This window comes from Gossypium hirsutum, chromosome D03 (genome assembly GCF_007990345.1).
Source record: "Gossypium hirsutum isolate 1008001.06 chromosome D03, Gossypium_hirsutum_v2.1, whole genome shotgun sequence".
NCBI lineage: Eukaryota > Viridiplantae > Streptophyta > Magnoliopsida > Malvales > Malvaceae > Gossypium > Gossypium hirsutum.
In genome coordinates this window covers 50745245-50765073 of record NC_053439.1, presented here as the reverse complement: position 1 = coordinate 50765073, position 19829 = coordinate 50745245, and the positions used below count along the sequence as shown (strand labels likewise).

The window sequence follows — 19829 nt, the reverse complement described above, 5'->3', positions numbered from 1 at the left end:
TTTCTCTTAATTCAGAATCCTCTGTCTTTGTGTTTATTGTTGGATTATATAAATAATAAATTGGTATGGTGCTCAGCCCAAGTCGCCATTCTGAAACACTCTTTTATCTCATGGCTTGCTGTTGCTGTTTGGGATCAGTTACTGACAAAGAGTTGGCTGATATCATGGGGCTGCAAGGTTCTCCCAGATTGTTTATCCTGTGCAATAAATATTGAAACCAGAGATCATATCTTCCATGACTGTTCTTCAAACAGATATGGGGTGGCAAGAGAAAATTGTTTGGATTGCTCGGGTTTCAAAAGGCGAGTCACTTCTTCCTGTAATTTTAAGGCTTGCCTGGGCCCTGGAATGTGTTCATCTACATGCTCTGTCAAAATAGGAACAACAGGCTACATGGAAGCACAGGAAAGCAGACCCAAGGGCTCTTTCAACTAATCCAGAGAGCAGTTCCTGACAGATTATTTGGCTACAACTATACTCTGAACAACCAAGAACACCAAAGTAACATTATTAGGAGGCTAGCCATCAATCTGATGAGTGTCGAGTCCACCAATATAAACCTACGCCTAATTTGCAATTTAAGCAGTATAGGGAGTAGGGTCGATCCCTCAGAGACTGGGTTTACTGAAAATTGTTTCTCTTTCTTGACTAGATTCGTGTTTGGGCAGTTGTCGTGCCCAATAGATTTGAGGGGAGAATAAAATTGAAAACTTGGAATAAACAGGGAAAAAAATGCCTGAAAAGTAAAAGCTGAGAATGAAATAAAAACAGTAAAATAAATCTGAAGAAAAATTAATTAAATTAAGCTCAGCTTTAGGCACGGGTTTTTCTCGTCTTTGAATCGATCCTCGAAATTAGATGAACTCCTCTTTTCCAATAAGCTAGTTATAGCTATCAAGGACGCCTCGAACACCAACTCTTCCTTGTGTAAATTAGTTATGGAACATCCAATAACTAACCCTTACTGATCGAACAACCAATGAAACGTTCGTGATTTAGAACTTCGGCAGCTTTGCGTTCTAGAATAGCCTAGCTCGAACCAATGTCCTCAACCGCGTGGGACATTTAAATCTGGTTACTACTTCTCTTGACGGAACCAAACAACAATCTCCACTTGGCACGCCAATGTGTTCACAGAAAACCGATTAGACAATCGATCCTTTCGAAATTCCAACTGTACGCCTAACCACACTAAATCAAACGACATCTTTTCTGACTTAGTGTTGATTTGACTTTGTGAGTTGACAAAATCATACTCTTAATCCGAAGAAATAAAAAGTACTCGAATTTAGGAATTAATTTGCTCGGATTCGTAACTCACGGGTCTTGATGAGGCTAATTCCGACCTAAAAATGGATTTAGTTGGCTAAGGTTTGGGGCATGTTGGTATTGGATAAATTAAATAATGTAAAAATGGGTGAAAAGGATGGGTGGCGTGATTAAGTATGGGGGCTGGAAATTTGGTAATGTATTAAAGTGGGATGGTTAGCTACTAGAAATGAAAAAGGAATTAGAAAAAGAAATTGTAAATGGTTTAAGTTGGTGACTAACTAGAAATTAATAAATTGAAGAAAAAAGAACTAAAAACAACAAATAGCTACGTGAAGAAGAGATTGCATTCAAAGATGAAAGTTTGATTTATGACTTGATGATTAAATGAACAAAGTAGTCTCATATTTATACTAGTGGCTTTGCTAAATTAAGAGCCACTAGCCATAGAAAATCAAGAAAATAAAATATTCCATGATAAAAATATCCCTACATAATCTCCCACTAAGTCAATTTCAGCTAATTAAATCTTGGAAAAATTATTCTTTGGCCCGCCTTCTTTGCTCTTTTCTTCAATCTAGCCCAATTGTTTCCTTTTTCTTCTATTTAGCCCCAAATTGCTCCTCTGAACAAAATTCTATATAAACATGAAAAAATTAGTGGTGCACTCTCACAAATTAATCAATTTAATTACATAAAATATGCAACTTTAGCATTTGATCACAATCCCAAAAGAATTAGTTTTCACCAACTAATTTTTAGACATGGAGAATAATTGGGTTTCATCAAAAATAAAATCATAGTTGGTTGATTGGAGTTTGTTTATGTAGCTTAACAGTGTCAGTGCTGCATAAAATCTGTACTTATCCGGAAAAAAAAACAGGGGCTATACAATAGTATGCCTACTGTTTCTCTAATTTTCTCTGGTCGGTAGCCAATAGTCTCCTCGCTCTTTTTATACATATACTAAGGTTTAGTCAGTGGGTTTATGTGGAAGGCTTGGATATTAAAGTAGAGAAATTTACAAAGAAAAACTATTAGCAAAAGAGAAGAAAGCTAAGTATTTTTCGATGCTATACAATTGATTTCCTTCTATTTATAATTGAGTTTCAAAACTCTATACAATTGTTCTTTGAATCTCGCACAATGTTTCTGATAAGAATCTTATCTCTTTATGGATGTGGTTGCTTCCACATTGCATTTGTTGTATTACTTCTTTAATTGCATGAACCTGGTTGCTTCCACTTTGCATGGTTGAATTAATGGTTGCTTCCATCATTAATTGCATCATCATTGCTTACATCATCATTAGTTTGATGATAGTTTTGTTTGTATTGGATGACTTGTTTTTTCAAGTTGCTTCCTCTTTCTTGGTGTCAGCCTTTTTTTTTTTTATCCTTGTTGGATGTTATCAAGATTTATTTCTTCGATTTCTTCTAAATTTAATGAATCAAATGAAAGTTTTGGTGAATTCTAATTTTTCCATGTGCTTTTGATTTTTTTCAGAATATGAGATGGAAAATATTCAATTTCTATGTCGGCTATCTTTTTTAGTAGTCACATGGATTCTTCATCTCTTTCTTCAATAATTCCAGAATGGTATGCCAATATTCTTCTTCCATCTGTCCAGAGTCGATAATCTTTTTCTTGGAGAAGATATTTGGCTTTAGCTATTAAATCAATCCCAGCTTGGGTTTGGTAATAGCTAAAATCATTATGACACCTGTCAATTGTTTTTGCCAAGTGTTCTTTGTTTTCTTTGATAGCAGATAATCATGGGCTTGCAATCATCTTTTGAATAATCCATAGTTGATATGGCTGATAAAATCTTTCTTTTTCAGCAATACCAATAAGGCTGCTTATTTGAATATAAAAATAGTAGAAAAAATCATCATTGCGTATGATGCTTGATAATGCTGATTTAACAGCTGCAGGAAAATATTTTAAAAGATGAAAAGAAAAATTTTGTACTATTATTTCTTTTATAAAATCTCATTCAATACTAGTTATATCGAACGGTTCATGATCTAATCTAAATTTGATAGTAGGAAATTCTTCTCCTATATCATTTGTAAAAATATAAACTTGTAAGAAATATTCTGAAAATGTTTTTTGAAATAGAGCTAGCTGGTTGCTAATGCTCCATCTATTTTATTAAATATCTCTACTAGTAAAATATTTCTAGCTTTATTATGTAAACATAACCTAAACATTTTATTCATAATGGGAATATTTTTCTCTTTATTAATAAAATATTGAAATATATCAAGAAGATTTTTTATCTCCTTAATATCCATAATAAATATTTGGAATTCATCTCAATCCCTATATTAAATAGATTTTAATAAAAATTCATCAGCTTCATTTTCTTTGGATGTTTTTTCAACCAAAAATTATGAAAACTTGACAAGAGCTCTTCTGAAATTTGTTCTTTGTTCAGAAACATGAGTTTTTCATATTTCATTAATAAAATTATAAAATTCTGGTGATAAACCAGGATTATAAAAATCTTTTATTTTTCCAGGATTATAAAAATCTTTTATTTTAGAAAGATCTTTAGTATCTTGAATTTGTTGTTGTTTCAACAAATTTTCTGTTCCTTTAATCATTTCAGCATAACTGGCTTGAAACGCTGAATTTGGATTTTGGGACCATTGTGATTGACTAACCGTTTTTGGTGTCAATGATAAAGAAGTTTCAATTGGTTGATTTACCATTGGATATGGTACATAGTATCCTTGGTTAGGATAAAATGGTACTTATGCAGGTACAAATCCTTGTTTGAAATTTGTTGCTTTCCCTTTGTTAGGTTTTTTATAAACAGTAGTCCATTCACCAACTGTTTCTAGAGATTTTTTACCTCTATCCATAAGGCCTGCTAAGATAATTAGCAATAATTTATTAGTACATAAAAATACATAATTTATTCTTTTAATTGTGTAAAAGTTTTATTACACACAAATTTATTATTAACTAATGGTATTTCTATATAAAAATTTTCTACAGATAAACTAATTGACTTTTTATTAATAGAAAATGGTAAATATTGACATATAAAATTATTTTCTAATAATATATCTCCATGCATTTCCGGAAAACATAAAATTTTAGGAATGACAAATCTTACATTATTTATGTAAATTGGAATATTTTTAGCTTTATATTGAATTATGGTTTCATTACCATCTATTCATATTGCTCTTATAGGATTTTTAATAATTTCCCATTTTTCTACAGAAATGACATTTTTTCTACAACTACTAATTGTAGCTCTAGTATCTAATAAAGCATGTAAAGAATATTTTTATATTTTTTAAATTGAAATGTAATTTCAATATATGTATTATATTTCCTGGATTGGAAATTATTTACCCAAACTTTCATTTGTTGCTTAATCGTTGAAGTTTGTATTTCTTCCATTCTGGAGTTCCTAGAATTCCTACTTGGTTCTGTAGGAAAAATAGGATATGAACTAGTTTTACTCCTATTGGTGTAGAATTATTACTAATATTATCATCTTCTTCTTCTATTGAATTATTAGAGGGTAAAATTAAATTTTCATTTGTATTAGTTATAGCAAGGTTTTTAAAGTATAACTTATTTCCTGATAACATATATTCTATAGTACTTACTGGTTTAGAAATACTTGCACTACCTATTCTTTCTATCATCCAATATTTTGGAATTGATAGATCCCTTAAATTTAATAATTTAGGTTGTATTTCTGTAGTAAATTTATTAGGTTCGAAGCTCAATAATTTTGTTATTTATCTCTTTGATTTCGACCTCTATAGTATTTGTATATTCATTAATAGAAGTCTAAATTATTGCTTGATCTTCTGCTAGATCATTAATATCAAAATCTTGATCTTCTGCTAGATCATTAATATCAAAATTTTTTGTCTGAATTCTAAGGCATAGACACTCTTCTATTAGAGGATCTGTAATGGATATAAAATAATTTGGTTTAACCTTAAATCCTATTACACCCGTATGCAAATTAGACTGAATTCCTCCAATAAGTGCTTTTATTAGATTTTTAAATATTTTATCTAAAAGAACAGCTATTATAGGAATATCATGACATTTCCTAAATAGTGCTCCAATAGTAATCATTATTATCCCTAGATGGATATATCGTACTTGAGGATATTTCTTTTTAATCTTCTTAATTTTATCTTTGGTAAATAATGAGATTTTTGTTAATCCTCCTCTTGTATCATTAGCTACAGTATTCCCACTTATCTTTTCTGTTTGTCTCCCGGTCCATATTTTGAACTTAGATATTTTATATATTTCTTCTTTAGAAATATGATTTTTATAAATTTTTTCTATTATTTCATCGGAAAATTTTTTTTCTTCTCCAATCAAATTTCCTAATTTTATATCCTGTTGTTCAGAATTAGGAATTTCTTCTAATTGATTATTAGAACTTCTTCCTATATTAAACATAAATATATATTCTTCATCAGAACCTATTTTTGATATTAATTCATATAATATTTCTTCAGGATCTATTTCATTTTGATTACATATTTCTAAATCTTGTTCTTCAAGACTTTTAATCATTTTTTTTAGCATTTTTTCCTTTGTTAGGACAATTTGTTGCTATATGACATTCTTCATCACATATAAAACATTTATATATTTATTTTTTAGGTTTAGAAGTTTTTCTTCTAACAAACTTTTTGTTATAACTAGTATATTTTTTATTTTCTGGTTTCCATTTAACTAGTTCATATTTTTTATTTTTCTTTTAATTATTAGGACGTATCGGTTTTACATCCAAATTCCCACTCACTTTCTAGAATTTTTGTATAATAATTAGTACTTAATTTATGCTTAACTTGTTTAGCAGCTTTACTTTGCAAACAGTGTAAAGTTATTCTTTCTCTTGCAAAATTTATCTTATTTCCTATAGTATCAATATTTTCTAATGGTATATTACTATGTTTCTCTAAATAAAATACACACTTTTTTATACATATCTCATCCCATGGAGGTGGTAATTTATGAAAATATTGGTTTTTCTAAAATTCTATATTTTCATTTTTAAGTTTTTGATATTCATGAAGAAATTTTTTAGAAAATTCTTCTAAATATCTAATATCACATAATTTAATTTTTGATAAGGTATAATTAGATATACTATCCTGATCTTTTTTTTATCATTATAACCACAAAATTCTATTTTTAGAATAAGAGTTAATCCTCTTAAAAGATCTTTGAGAGTTCCTATCTGGTTGATTAACTGCCCTTTTTGTTCTTTTCCTTTCTCAGATTCTTCCCATCGTCTGAGAAATTGTAGAACATCTCCTTGAAATGTTCCTACAAAATAATTTTAAAAATTTTCTTTTGACCATGTATTATTGTTTACAACAATAGTCATAGACTGTGCCCAATCGTTTATGGTTTTTTCATAGTCTGAAATAGGAATATAATCGTTTATGGTTTTTTCATAGTCTGAAATAGGAATATTAGTTAGGTCTAAATATATTCCTCCTTTAGCCACATTTCTTTTATTTAAATCATCTATTCTTTGTTGAATAGGTTGACTTAATGTTTCTCCTGGATATTCAGGTTTTACATCATTTGTAGCTATATTTTTTGTTTTGTTACCAAAAATTCTAGTTGTATTTTCAACATTTTCAAAATCTTTATTAAAAGATCTCATATAATCATCTTTTTGAAGATCTGGTTCTATTTTTCTTTTTCCATAAGGATCTATTTGTTCAGTATTCATAGGTTCTGGAATATCTATATTTTCATCCTCATCAGTTGAAGTATTTTCTTCATTTGATTTATAACTAGTAACTTTTAAATCTTCTAGATTTATTTATAGAGTTATCTCAGAATTACTAGAACTACTACTATCTATAGTGTCATAATTTAACATATAATGATAATTAAACAAAGTGAACAAATCTTTATGTTTTTCATAAAGTTGTTCTATAAGTTTTAAATATTCTATTCTTTCTAATTTATCCTTACTTTTAGTAAATTTATATTTCCAATGTTCTATAAGTTGTTTATAGGACTGGAAATCATATTCTTGTTGATATTTATATTTTCTTTTTTTTATGTTTTTTATATTTTTATTAGTAGATGACGATTCATCTGATGAAGTTTCTTCTTCCTCAGATAAAGTTAATATTATGTTACTATTTCCAAAATATAAATGACCAAAATCTACATCCTGTTCTATATTATTATTATTAACAAGGACCTAATCTAGTTTATTATTAACACTAGTTAATATTTCTTTAGATTCGTTGTTCAAATCTAAATTTTTAACCTCTCCTATATTATTTACTTTTTGTTCTATATTACTAAACTTATTATATAATTTATAAAAATATACAGAAGTTATATCTACTAAACTACTATTAAAACCCTTACTCAGAGATGAAATGTTATTTTCATTCTTAGAGTCTATATGCATAGTATGATTACAAGTTTTATCTTTATATAAACAGTTGATTTCTTCCATATTATTTATCTCAGGTACCTAAAACCGTCTGTTATCTTAAACGTCTTCTCTCAAAGGCCTAACGTCTTCCCTGGACTCAACGACAATAGAAAGACATAATAACAAATACATGGGTTTTGAGACAAATAAACATGAAATAAACAGAACTGTAAATCAAAGATAAAGACTTACAATGAACACTATGATATTATTTTTCCAAGAAATTGTTACACGTGCACCTCTGATACCAATCTCGGGGAAGTGGTAATTTATACATATCTGAGTGTATGGGTTGGAATCAGTTTAGATTTTGGATTTTTTCTAAGTTTGAACTTTTTCAAATTCAAGATTTTTCAGATTTAAAATTTTTCGGGTCAAATATTTTTAGATTCGAACTCGAGTCAAGTTAGATGGGTTTTGACACATTCAAATAATTTTAAATTTTTTTAATTTTAAATATTTTAATTTCGAACATAAATATTCATTTTATTTTTATACGATAGTAACACAATTCATATTTTATATTTCAATCGTCACATTTTATATAGATCATATATGTCAAATTTACATCATGTAAATTAAAATTTTCTAATTATTTGTTTTATGTAAAAACTTTTAATCATTCAATAAATACTAATAGATATAGTGTTTGAGATCAATATGATAGAGATATCAGATCGGTTTGAAAATTTACATGCATGACAAATATAATTTTATTGATAAATTCAATGGTTGAATTGTTAAAATATTAATCATACAGAGAGATATGAAAGGGAATACAACTACTTTAGTTAGTTTTACATTAATGTAAGTGGATCCCCTCCCCGCATACTATATTATTACATTATGTAATAGTTTATCATCTATTATAGTTAGTGATTAAAACCAATTAAACTGACCAAATCGAGCCAATTCAAGCAAACCGTTTGGTAAATTTGATTTTGATTTTGGACCAATTATTACATTATGTAATACTACATCACATACTGTAATAGTAATACATAATATATTAATTATCATTGTACATTATTATTTATTATTATACTGGTTGAAATATGCTCCAAGTGCACATTTAAAAGTTAGCCCCTCGACTATATTATATTATACAATATATATGCATTAAGGTCGAGTTAGATAATCAATTGATTTGATGTTGTATGTTTGATGTCGAGTTTGAAATTCAAAACTATTTAAACTAAATTAATAAACTTTACACTTATTAATATAACATATATTCAAGCCCAAACCCAAATCTAAACTCAATATAAAATTTATATAAAACTCAACCTAAATAAAAGTAAGCCTATTCCAAAATAAAAATTAACATAAAAATAATAATGTTAATAAGACTTTAATATTAATAAAAAATAAACAATAATCAATAGAAAAGATAAAAGTAAAACCTAAATTCCCAAATTATATAAAAAAAAACTACAACTAAAACCTAAATTTTCAAATCATTAAAATTAAATTTATTAATAATATTATTAATATTGCACAATAAACCATGTTTAATCATTTATGTCAAGTATAACACTAGCTATTGTATTATTATATTAATATATTGCGTCATTATATATTTTATATTATTATTAAATTTTAATATTAATATTATAATAATTATTAATTTTAATAAATATTATATACATACAGAATTATAGAATTAAAATATTTTATACTTAATTAATATTTTTAAACATTTATTTCATTTTGTAGTTTAACGTAAAAAATTATTATCAATTACTTACGCTATTAATGAAAATTTAATGTAAATATATATGCTTATGAACACATTTTTATAAAATAAATTTTTATTTTTATTTTAATATAAAATTATATTAATTATTAGGATAAATTATATAATTAGTCACCCAACTATTAGCGTATTTCTATTTTGGTCACTCAATTAAGAAAATTTTCAATTTAGTTATTAACGTTTTAGATTATTTCTATTTTGGTAACTTACGTTTTAGATTGTTTCTATTTTAGTCATTCTTCATTAAATGGTTAACGGAAATGATGATGTGACATTTTTCTACCTAGTATAATAACACATTTAGTCCTCAATACTTACACATTCTATCAATTCAATCCTAATTCTAAATAATTCAATAAATTTAACCCTCCACATTTATAAATTCTATCAATTTGTTCTTCAACCACATAACATTAAATATAAATTATATATTATGAAAAGTACAAAATATAATATTATTTATATGTGTTTGTATTTAATTATAATTATGAGGCTCAAATATGCATTTAGCCTCCCAAACTTGACACATTCTTTCAAATTGGTACCTGAATTTTCATTCCGTTAAGGGTTCTGGTACTTTTTTTATAACAATGTTAAATATAGGACACATGACACTTTTTAAGTTGGGACACCTGACATGGCATTGATGATGCCTTGGTCTATTTTTCATAAAATTATTTAAAATTTTTAAAGAAAAATGTATAAAAAAATATATTTTAAAATATGAAAGGCATTATAAATTATAGAAATATTGTATCTAAAAAATTAAAAATATTACAAAAATTTTAAATTCAAGATAAAAATTTATATATTTTTCAAAAATTTTCATAATTGGAAGATCAAAACAAAAATATGCTAATAGTTGGGTGATTAATTATATACTTTATACTAGTTATTAATGTCTATTATGGTTGTTCAATTATAAATTCGGACATTTTAGGACTTTAAATTAAATTTATTTCGAGCTCGAATTAGATTGATATTGGATTTAGATTCTTACAGACTCGAACTTTTTTGGGCTTAAATTTTTTCAAACTTGAACTTTCTCGAACTTAGATTGTTACGAGTTTTTATCGAAACGGACCGGCTTGGGCCTGCTTCGCAAGCTCTATCTCTACTTGCAGACCAGATATATCATAGCAATCCAAGCACCACGAATAATGGTTTTCTAGAGTCTTCCCTTAGGAGTTGTTTTGTGATCCGTTGCAGCTCCCTAGCTCAACTTCCTGCTTGTCTTTGAATCTGTGTGCCATATCAGTTTTTTGGAACTACAATCTGCAAATAGATGGTCTTCAGTCTCCCCTTCTTGCTTGCATAGAGGGCATGCATGTGGCATGAGTGTTTAGGGATAAAAACCTTGGACCATGCCACTGGCGAGGTCGTAAGTATATTCCAAACTGCTGCAGCCTGATACTTATTGCTAGCAAAAGGCCATATAAACCCCGGAATCCCTTGAGTTACTACTTGCAAAGCACCAGGCCTTAGTTGCGTAAGCTTCCTCCACTTCCAGTTTCACCTTATTCTTTAGAGTTAAGAAATCTATTTCCTTTCCTGCGGAGACTGGAGAAGCCAGAAGATAAAAGAGAGTTTATATGTCTGGCCCAAAAGAAAAGCTCACTGGTAAAATTTATTTATGGGTCAATCAATCCATTTATTCAGTAACAATGTCTGGCCCAAGTACTTTCAACTCTTCCAACTTCAAATTAGGGTGAACCACCACCATTAACTAAAAACAAAACCAATAAAAACATACATAGAGCGGCAAAGGTGAGCCTAGCCGTTCGTTCATGGAGGCTTAAGAAAATTTGTTCACAAGGTACGATATCGTTGTCCGTGTCTTCCAGCTTTTCCAGTTTTGTTCCTAAATTTGTGTGTTCCACTGAAGTGGGAAGTTGAGAATGTCTAAAGAGGCAGGCTTAAATCTTAAGCTCAACAAAAAACTAAAGGTTTCTTTGGGGAAACCTAAGAATTACATTAACAGGGATGCAACTAAACCTAGTGTTGAAAAGGACGGTGTTATTGGTGGGAAGACCAACTCTGAAAGTAGAAGACTTAAGGATGATGGGAGAAGAATGAGAGTTGATTCTCATAAGAATTTAGAGGCAACCCATAAGAAGGTTTCATCTGGAAAACACTCAAAGACGGTCAAGGGTGCCTTAAACAAAGAGAGAAAAAGCTATGGCAAAGCTTCTCCTCCCTTAGAGAGAGCTACTTCTCGTAACCCTAAGAATGGCGGCAATAGAGCAAAAGAAATAGAAATAGAAATAGATAGTACTCCAAATGATTCATCAAAGAAACAAGCCAATGCCAGAGCCAACTCAACTAAAAAAGTAGTTCGGGTTAGAAAAAGCTTAAAAACTGATTCAGAAGTTGTAGATGATAAGCCGAAGAAAAAAAAGCGGGTAATCCGTTTAGATCCTTATGATATCTCAAACAAGCGGCTTGATGATGGCATTGCAACTGATGGTCAGAATTTTTTCCAATTTGTCTGCTGTTCTTATATTTGCACCTTGTTTGGAGTGGATTTTTTCTTAAAACTTTTTTTTTTCTTGTTGCTGTTTGTTTGTTCCTGTCTAGAAAGTAAAAAGGACAAGAAAAAGGATTTGGAGGAAAATGCTGCCATGTCAAAGAATGCGCAATTCCGTGGAATACAGCCCAGTCCCTCCATCCTTTCCTTTGTGGAAGATAATGTAATTTGTATGCGCAGTGCCTTGAGATGTTTGAACTGTACATTCGCATCATTTCTTGCTACCATTTTCCTGCATTATGACTTTTGGTAATACCATTTACAGTTGTTAGGGCGTAGACGCTCTATTGAGATCCAGAGAGCAGGCTATAACACTGAGCTTTCTGCCCCATTAGATAATATCCCTTTTTCTACCAATCCGGAAAGGGAACGCATTGAGGAAAATGTATGTTTTTGATTAATGCGATAATTAGCTAAAAGTTCTTCATTTTGCTGCTGTGTTCATTTATAGGCCATGTCTTTGCAGATATTTAGGAACAAGTTGCAGTTTTTCGCTGCTGCAAAGGTTTCATCTTCATTTCCTGCTCCTGATAGTCCTGAGATCGCATTTGCAGGTAGACACTTGATATTTTTCATTTTTTCCTTCCAGATTTGTTCGTTTTATTTTATGTTTTGCTGTTTTCTGGTTACCATACGCTCTTTATCTTGATGGCTTCAAAAGTTTTCTTTTCCTTGGTATTACATGTTAAGGTCTCATTTACCAATTGCAAGAGTCTATAATTTTCACAGTGTCTATTATACGTCTCAAATGGGAAAGGTGTGCACAGGAGCTATGACAACCATGCTCTCTGTATCTGTACTCTTTTCAAGATTGCCTGTAGGGCCTTATGATAAAGCTGCTGGAATGACTATTTTTCTTCAGTGTGTGCTTTCTTTCATAATTCAATGTAATGAGTTTTCTGAGAGATGGGATTATAATGTTAAGCTGGTTTCACACTCTGCTGATTATCAGGGTGTTTTTTTTATGACCCATATGACTACTTGTAGTCTCAGAAAGCTTATACATGTTTATTCATGTTAAGAATGATACATCTTTATTGCCCTTGTCAGGGAGGTCAAATGTTGGGAAGTCATCTCTGCTTAACGCACTTACCAGACAATGGGGTGTTGTACGGACATCAGACAAACCAGGCCTCACTCAAGTGCTCTCAATTTTCTTAAACTGTGTTTTAGTTTCCTGGGAATTTATCTTTTTTGTTGAAGTTACAAAAGCTATTTTGTTGCAGAGTATTAATTTCTTCCAGTTGGGATCGAAGCTCTGCCTGGTTGATTTGCCTGGCTATGGCTTTGCTTATGCAAAGGAAGAAGTTAAGGAGGCGTGGGAAGAGCTTGTGAGTACATGATATCTGGATCCAGCCTTTTCCTGCAACTGCTTCAGATATATACGCATTAGTCTTTGCATTTTTAACACCTTATTGGTGGTGAACACCATAATTAAATCTGTGAGAGTTATTAGTTATTAGGTTGCTAATGAGTAGTGAGCATGATTCATTTTGTCAGTTGTTGGACGAGGTAGACATTTGTTTTTGCTGAACCAATCAAGTGTTAGGCAAGTTTTGTGTGTACTGATAGTCGACTGTGGGAGGCTGAAATTATTGGCTTGGGATGTTTCCTGAGTTGAAAATTTGAGAACTGACTTAGTTAAAGAATCTGAGTCTAGGCTTTAACTTTTTCCATCTTGCTAATTTCTTGTCAAAACCAATTAGTTAGGACTTAACCTCTTGCAATTAAGATACTTTGTTAACTGTTACAACTTGCAGGTGAAGGAGTATGTTTCAACAAGAGTTGGTCTAAAACGAGTGTGCCTGCTCATTGATACAAAGTGGGGTATGAAGCCTAGAGATAATGAACTCATTGATCTCATGGAAAGGTAATATTTTTTCCATATCAAATTGGTAACTTTTAAGCCTGCAATGCTATTTTCTTTGCTTAAAAAGTAAAAGGTATGGAATGTAGTGGAAACTTAATTTGGTATAATAGTTTCATCAGGATTTTGTGTGATAAGATTTAGTGTGCTTTTTGGGTGCCTTTGTTGCAAAGCCAGGTGCAAAAAAAGTGCGCCTCACTAAAGAGCTGTTCCATTCCCCTGTTTATCTTCTTTTTTTTTTTTTTTCATTTTGACTTTTAAAAGAAAAATATAATAAGTTACTCTTTTAATTAATTGTTGACCTAATTTTATTATATAAAAACCTAGTTAACTCTTAAAAGTTAAAAAACTTTTCAAGAGAAGATGAAGGAAATTTAGAGCTAGTTTGTGATAATATATTTAATTTCGTTCTTATGGTGTTCTATTTTACAATACATTAAGTAAATTATTAAAACTTAAACTATTGAACAATGTTTTGAATCTATAAATTGAACTATATTAAAATTTATCTTTCTTTTACTAATTAATTAATACTTATTAATTATATGTATTAGTTACATATGTTTATATACATTTTACATATATATTTATATTTATACGTATATGCTTGTGCCTCAGGCTATATAGGGGTCTTAGTGCCTTGAGTGCGCCTGGCACCCTTGACAACATTGCTACCTGGGGGGGGGGGGTTAAGATCATTATTTGCCAGTCTGGTGGCAGTATGGTATGACCATGCAGCAGTCTTGCATGTTTGTTCATGTTTATGCATAGAAGGAACATTAACCACACTAGTAGTATTACATGTATTTGTTTGTTTTGTTGATTTTTCGATTATTAATATACAGATCTCAAACAAAGTACCAGATTGTCTTAACCAAGACTGATACAGTGTTCCCAATTGATGTGGCACGTCGTGCAATGCAAATTGAAGAGGTGCTTTGATGCATTGATGTTTACGTTTTGATTGAAATTAGCAACTTGCATTTGAGACTGACCAGTTTCTAAAATCCTTTTGTTTTTGCAGGGCCTCAAGGCAAATAGATCTGTAGTTCAACCTGTGGTATGAAGAAACAAATTTGTTTACATATTTGATGTACAGTGAATTATTGAGTAGGAGGCCTATGTACATGAATTTTGGTTTTATTTCAGATGATGGTGAGCTCAAAATCCGGAGCTGGAATCCGAAGTTTAAGAACTGTCCTCTCTAAGATCGCTAGGTTTGCCAAGATCTAATTGTGGCCAGGTGGTTATTTTGCATCTTTTCCATTAATTGTCTCCTGTAGTTCTTGAACTGTTAACTTGATGAAATTAAAAGCATTTTGGATTCTTTAGATGAGAACTGATGAAATTTCCCCCAAACCTGTAAACTGTGATTGCCAGGTATCATCTACTAATCAATGGCATCAGGAATGACTTCCAACTTGATAGATTTACCTTTTGACTAGTTTTATGTATGTCTTAAAATTTAACCTCAAACTCATTGTTTCTGGTAGTACTTTGGTGCTGCTTTAATTGGAATAAAGTTTCCTTGCAGGATGTGTCCTAGTGCAGATGCAACTACTTCACTGTTGGCAGGTGACCTGCCCTTGTCGTTGTTGTCAGCTTGAAGTTATTTAATCAAACAGGAATTGATATTATTATGTAGAGGTGTTGGTGGGTTGTCTCTCTTTCTGTAGCATCAGATGAAACTGTTTGAGGGATTTTTATGATTGTTTTTCTTTTTTTGTAAGATTTCCCAAAAGAAAAGCAAAATGAAGAAGTGTTGAAAACTTGTTACGTGATAAATTAGAACTGGTATTTGACAAGTGAAAGGTGATAGGACTAGGAGGGGGCCATTTTTGTGGAGGTGAATAATTTGTGTGCAGGCACCATGACCAAAAATGTCAGAGAAAAAAGAAATGGGTGCGTTTGTAAAGTATATTTTGCCAGCAAACTTATCCAAATTTTTCTACAAGTGTTTTGGGCCTTTTTCTTATAATATAGATGAGAAATTCACCAAAATAGTTCAAGTCAGAACTTGGAGATCCGACTTTCATAAAATTTTTCCCAGTCAAAGTCGTTTCCGTTGGACTTCCATTGCTCAAATAAAAAATGGAATAATATTACAAATGATACTCATAGTTTATCAAAGTTTCAAGATAATTTCTTAAAAGAGAAATTAATAAAATCAAAGCAATAATTATTTGTAGCTCTCATCATGTGTTTTTTTAAAAAAATATTTTACTGTATCTTTATAAGATATCTATCAACCCTTTGACCTTAATTAGTCTATTATTTCTTTCTAGACTTAATACATAATTTGATATTTGAGTTTGACACTTTTTATTAATGTAGTATTTGTATTTTTTTCTCATGTGGTACCTATATCTGACAAAAGTTACACATTTTGATATTTGAAGCTACTAGTGTTAATGTTTTAGTATTTAATTCGAGTTCTAGAGTTGATTTGTTGAAAAATCATAATTAGTTAATAATATTAGCAATTAACTTTTATCAAATTAACCTTAAAACTCAAATTAAATCACATCCTTTTGGTTGTATTCAACAAATTAAACAATTTTGCAATTAACGCTAAGCTTATTCTATTAACAAAATTATGAAATATTTAAACCTAATAATATTAACAATTAACTTTCATCAAATTAAGCACTAAAAAGTTAACATCGTTATCTTTGGATACCAAAATATAATTTTTTGTCAAATACAATTGCTAAATTAGACCAAAAAATAACATAAGTATCACATTAGAAAAAAGAGTGTTAAACTCAAGTACCAATTATATATTAAGCCATTTTTGTATGATAACCTAACTGATTAAAATGAAGGCTTAATTATACAATTGGCCCTTGAACTTGTCACCTTCTCCCACATTGGCCCTTAAACTTTTTTTAATCCCATATTGACCTCTAAACTTGTTAGATTTTTTTGTAATGACGTGACTTGCTTAGCCTATCAATGGTCGTCATATGTCATTGTTTTTTTTTTCTTATTTTTCATAAAGTAATATAAATTAACATCATTATTATTTGTTTATCATTCTATTAAATTCATTAAAAGTGATTAATAATTTCACTCACCTCTCTTAAATCATCAACTTCCTTTCCTAAAAACCATATGAAGGATTAAATGATTGTAATGACATTCCTTCAAAAAAGAACTTTTTGGCTCATCCCAAACAGAGCTATGGCAATATCCAATCGGTCCATTGCTAAAGTTCCACTTTTAGATGACACAATTAAAGGCTGCCTTGATCTCAAAGGCCGCCTTGCGCGCCGTTCAAACTCCGGTGGTAAGGGATCAACTTCTTTCACCATTGCCCTTGAAGTTTTTGAAAGGTTTGCTTATTAAGAATTACTTCAAACCTCACAACATACTTGATGGTGCTTCTGGGCTTGTCCACTGTTGTCACTGTCACACAAGTTAACTGTAACATTCTTCATCCATTCTAGACAACCGGTACAGATGAAAGATACCACCGAAACATGTATGAGTAAAAAAATTTAGATTTATTTAAGAATTTAAAATTTAAAATATTTTTAAAAAGTAATTAAAATATGTTTTAGACTAATTGAAAGTTTTAAAAATAATTTAAAATCATTTAGAGTTTATTTGGAGTTGATCGGAATCCAAAACTGGCTTTGGAAGGTCAAAATAACTTAAAATAATGCAATGCTAAAACAAGCGCGATGTTACGACGAGGAATATTTTGACATCGCGATATGACTCACTGAGTTAATGAGGTTGCGACAAGGTGAAGCACGAAGTCGCACTGTTACTTGCGACAAGGTGAAGCACGAAGTCGCACTGTTACAACTTCATGATTGCGACGTGCCTCATTGAGTTCACCCAAAAACATTTCAAATGTTTTTGCAAAGCCCCTTTTATTCATGGTATGCAGATAACCTATTTAAAGAACTCTTAATTTTATATAAAAATTATTACAAAACACTTTAAAATCACAACTAATGATCTCAAAAGTAGAGTATTCATGCATATCTTCGATTAACCAAAAGAAAAATAATATAATGAAATACCAATTAGAGCTTTCAAGTTCACATTCAAATAACATTTTCAACACAAAAAAAAAAAGAAATATGAAATTAACATATTTAAATGTAGACACCCTAGTACATGTCACAACTAAAAATGCCATTTTCATACTCTTGAATATCTCAATGAGAGTGTGATGTCCCACCTATGTCTCTATCTTTTGGTAGTCATCCATCGGATGCTCAAGATATAGCATCTCCCCAATTGGACTTGATAGACGTCATATTAGTCTTTCAATCAGTTTTCTCATTTCTGATTAGACTAAGGACATGTTTAGGCTCATCTACTAATACAAGCTGTCTTTTTGTATTATAATTTGACCACGTAGTACTGCTTAGTATTAATTAAACATTAGATAACCAGTGGGTCAATATTTGCTTCCATTTTGCTTTGTATGCAAAAACATCGAGGGTAATATACAAAGAGTATTAATGTAATTAATGAATATTATTATTAAACCAATTTGTTCAAAAAATAAAAGTAAACATAGACAAAAATACTACACTTAGGACATCAGATCCAACAGTGCAACCTAGTGGTTATATAATTAAAGGATAAAAACATAAAGTTTCCAAGTTGCTAAGATCTATTTATGGACTTAAGTAAGCATCCCACTCATGGAATCAAAAGTTTGATCAAGTGGTAAAGACTTGCCAATTTGAGCGAAACGTTGACAAACCTTGTGTTTCTAAATGTATGAAGGATGAGAATGTAGCAGTCTGTTTTCAGTAAAATCGAAATAGTAATTTCAGGACCATAAATTCGAGTTTAGAAGGAAATCATTTTAATATTATTTCATGATCTGCATTATGATAGGAATATCGTATGAAAAATTCGTAAAGAAATTTTACCGATTACATGTTTAATTGATAAAAGGACCAAATTGCATGAAATGCAAAAGTTGAGTTCTAGTAGCTATAAGTATCAAATAGTTATGGAATTCAAAATTTGAGGTCCTTATATGACAAATTGAACATTAAGAAGTGTTAGTAGATAAGTATGATGATTCATCCATGGAAAATTAAATAAAAAAGGACTAAATTGGAAAGATGAAATAATAAAAGATGATATTATAATTAAATAAGAAATATCATATTTTTATATCATCTTTCCCAAATTAAATACATGGAAACCCTAGTTATGGGTTTTGAACTCAAGAAAGCTATTTTGGCTTAATTAGGTATGTTTTCTTGTCCTATTTTTAGTAATTTTTATATTTCTAAGATCGTAATAGCTTAATCTAGCTATCTCGGGGATTAATTTGCAAAGTTATTAAAATATTAAAGTTTTTCTATGGATGAGTATGTATGAATTATGGAGTTTTATGGTAGAAAATGAAAGGTTATTGATAGATAAACAACTTTTGTAAAGAGAATTTAGATGAAATTATGATTTAGGGACTAAATTGAAAAGTTGTAAAATTCATGGAAAAATTCTAAATTTTATGTAATACATGGGCTGCTATTGTGACGTGTAAAAATCGGCTAGGCTTGGAATAAGGATTAAATTGCATGAATTTCATTTTCCGATCCTAGGGACGAAATTTGAATTAATTAAAAGTATAGAGGCGAAATGGTAATTTTACCTAAGACGTGAATTGGATTGAATTGAGTATGAATTGTATTAAAGTGATGTTAAATTCATTCATATAGATATGGATAGACCAGATACAGAGTTAGATCGAGGAAAATAAAAAGTGTCGGATTAGTAGATTTTGCATACACGAACAATTATCGAGGTAAGTTCGTGTAACTAAATTTTGTATATTTATATGTTTGAATTGAATGTTGTATATGTGAATGGTGTGAATGCCATATATATGAAATTGATCACATATCTGATAATGTCCAACAAATATAAAGTCATGTTTGAATAAATAAAATTCGATGGA

At 30.0% G+C, this 19829-nt stretch overlaps 1 protein-coding gene across 4 annotated transcripts; it reads left to right on the top strand.

Moving 5' to 3' along the window:
• The first annotated feature begins 10661 nt into the window (after positions 1–10661).
• LOC107927031 (uncharacterized) lies at positions 10662–15693 on the top strand. Of its 4 annotated transcripts, none has more exons than XR_005911513.1 (12): positions 10662–11960; positions 12072–12184; positions 12287–12406; positions 12488–12575; positions 13072–13163; positions 13248–13352; positions 13782–13891; positions 14734–14821; positions 14913–14948; positions 15038–15131; positions 15269–15339; positions 15423–15693. XR_005911513.1 is itself a non-coding variant. In XM_016857998.2 (11 exons), the coding sequence occupies exons 1-10, from the start codon at positions 11393–11395 to the stop codon at positions 15119–15121; spliced, it is 1404 nt and encodes a 467-aa protein (XP_016713487.2). In that variant the 5' UTR covers positions 10662–11392; the 3' UTR covers positions 15122–15131; positions 15423–15693. The 4 variants fall into 4 exon arrangements, 2 of the variants coding, with proteins under 2 accessions (XP_016713487.2, XP_016713486.2); XR_005911514.1 differs by having other exon boundaries at positions 15412–15693; XM_016857998.2 differs by lacking the exon at positions 15269–15339.
• The last annotated feature ends 4136 nt before the right edge of the window (positions 15694–19829 follow it).

What these genes read in the sequence shown, in the direction of transcription:
- LOC107927031 (XM_016857998.2), top strand. Translation starts at nt 11,393, where the DNA reads ATGTCTAAAGAGGCAGGCTTAAATCTTAAGCTCAACAAAAAACTAAAG. An exon ending in GTGCAATGCAAATTGAAGAG is followed by an intron (nt 14,822 to 14,912) that starts GTGCTTTGATGC and finishes TTGTTTTTGCAG; the next exon opens with GGCCTCAAGGCAAATAGATC. An exon ending in GATCTGTAGTTCAACCTGTG is followed by an intron (nt 14,949 to 15,037) that starts GTATGAAGAAAC and finishes GTTTTATTTCAG; the next exon opens with ATGATGGTGAGCTCAAAATC.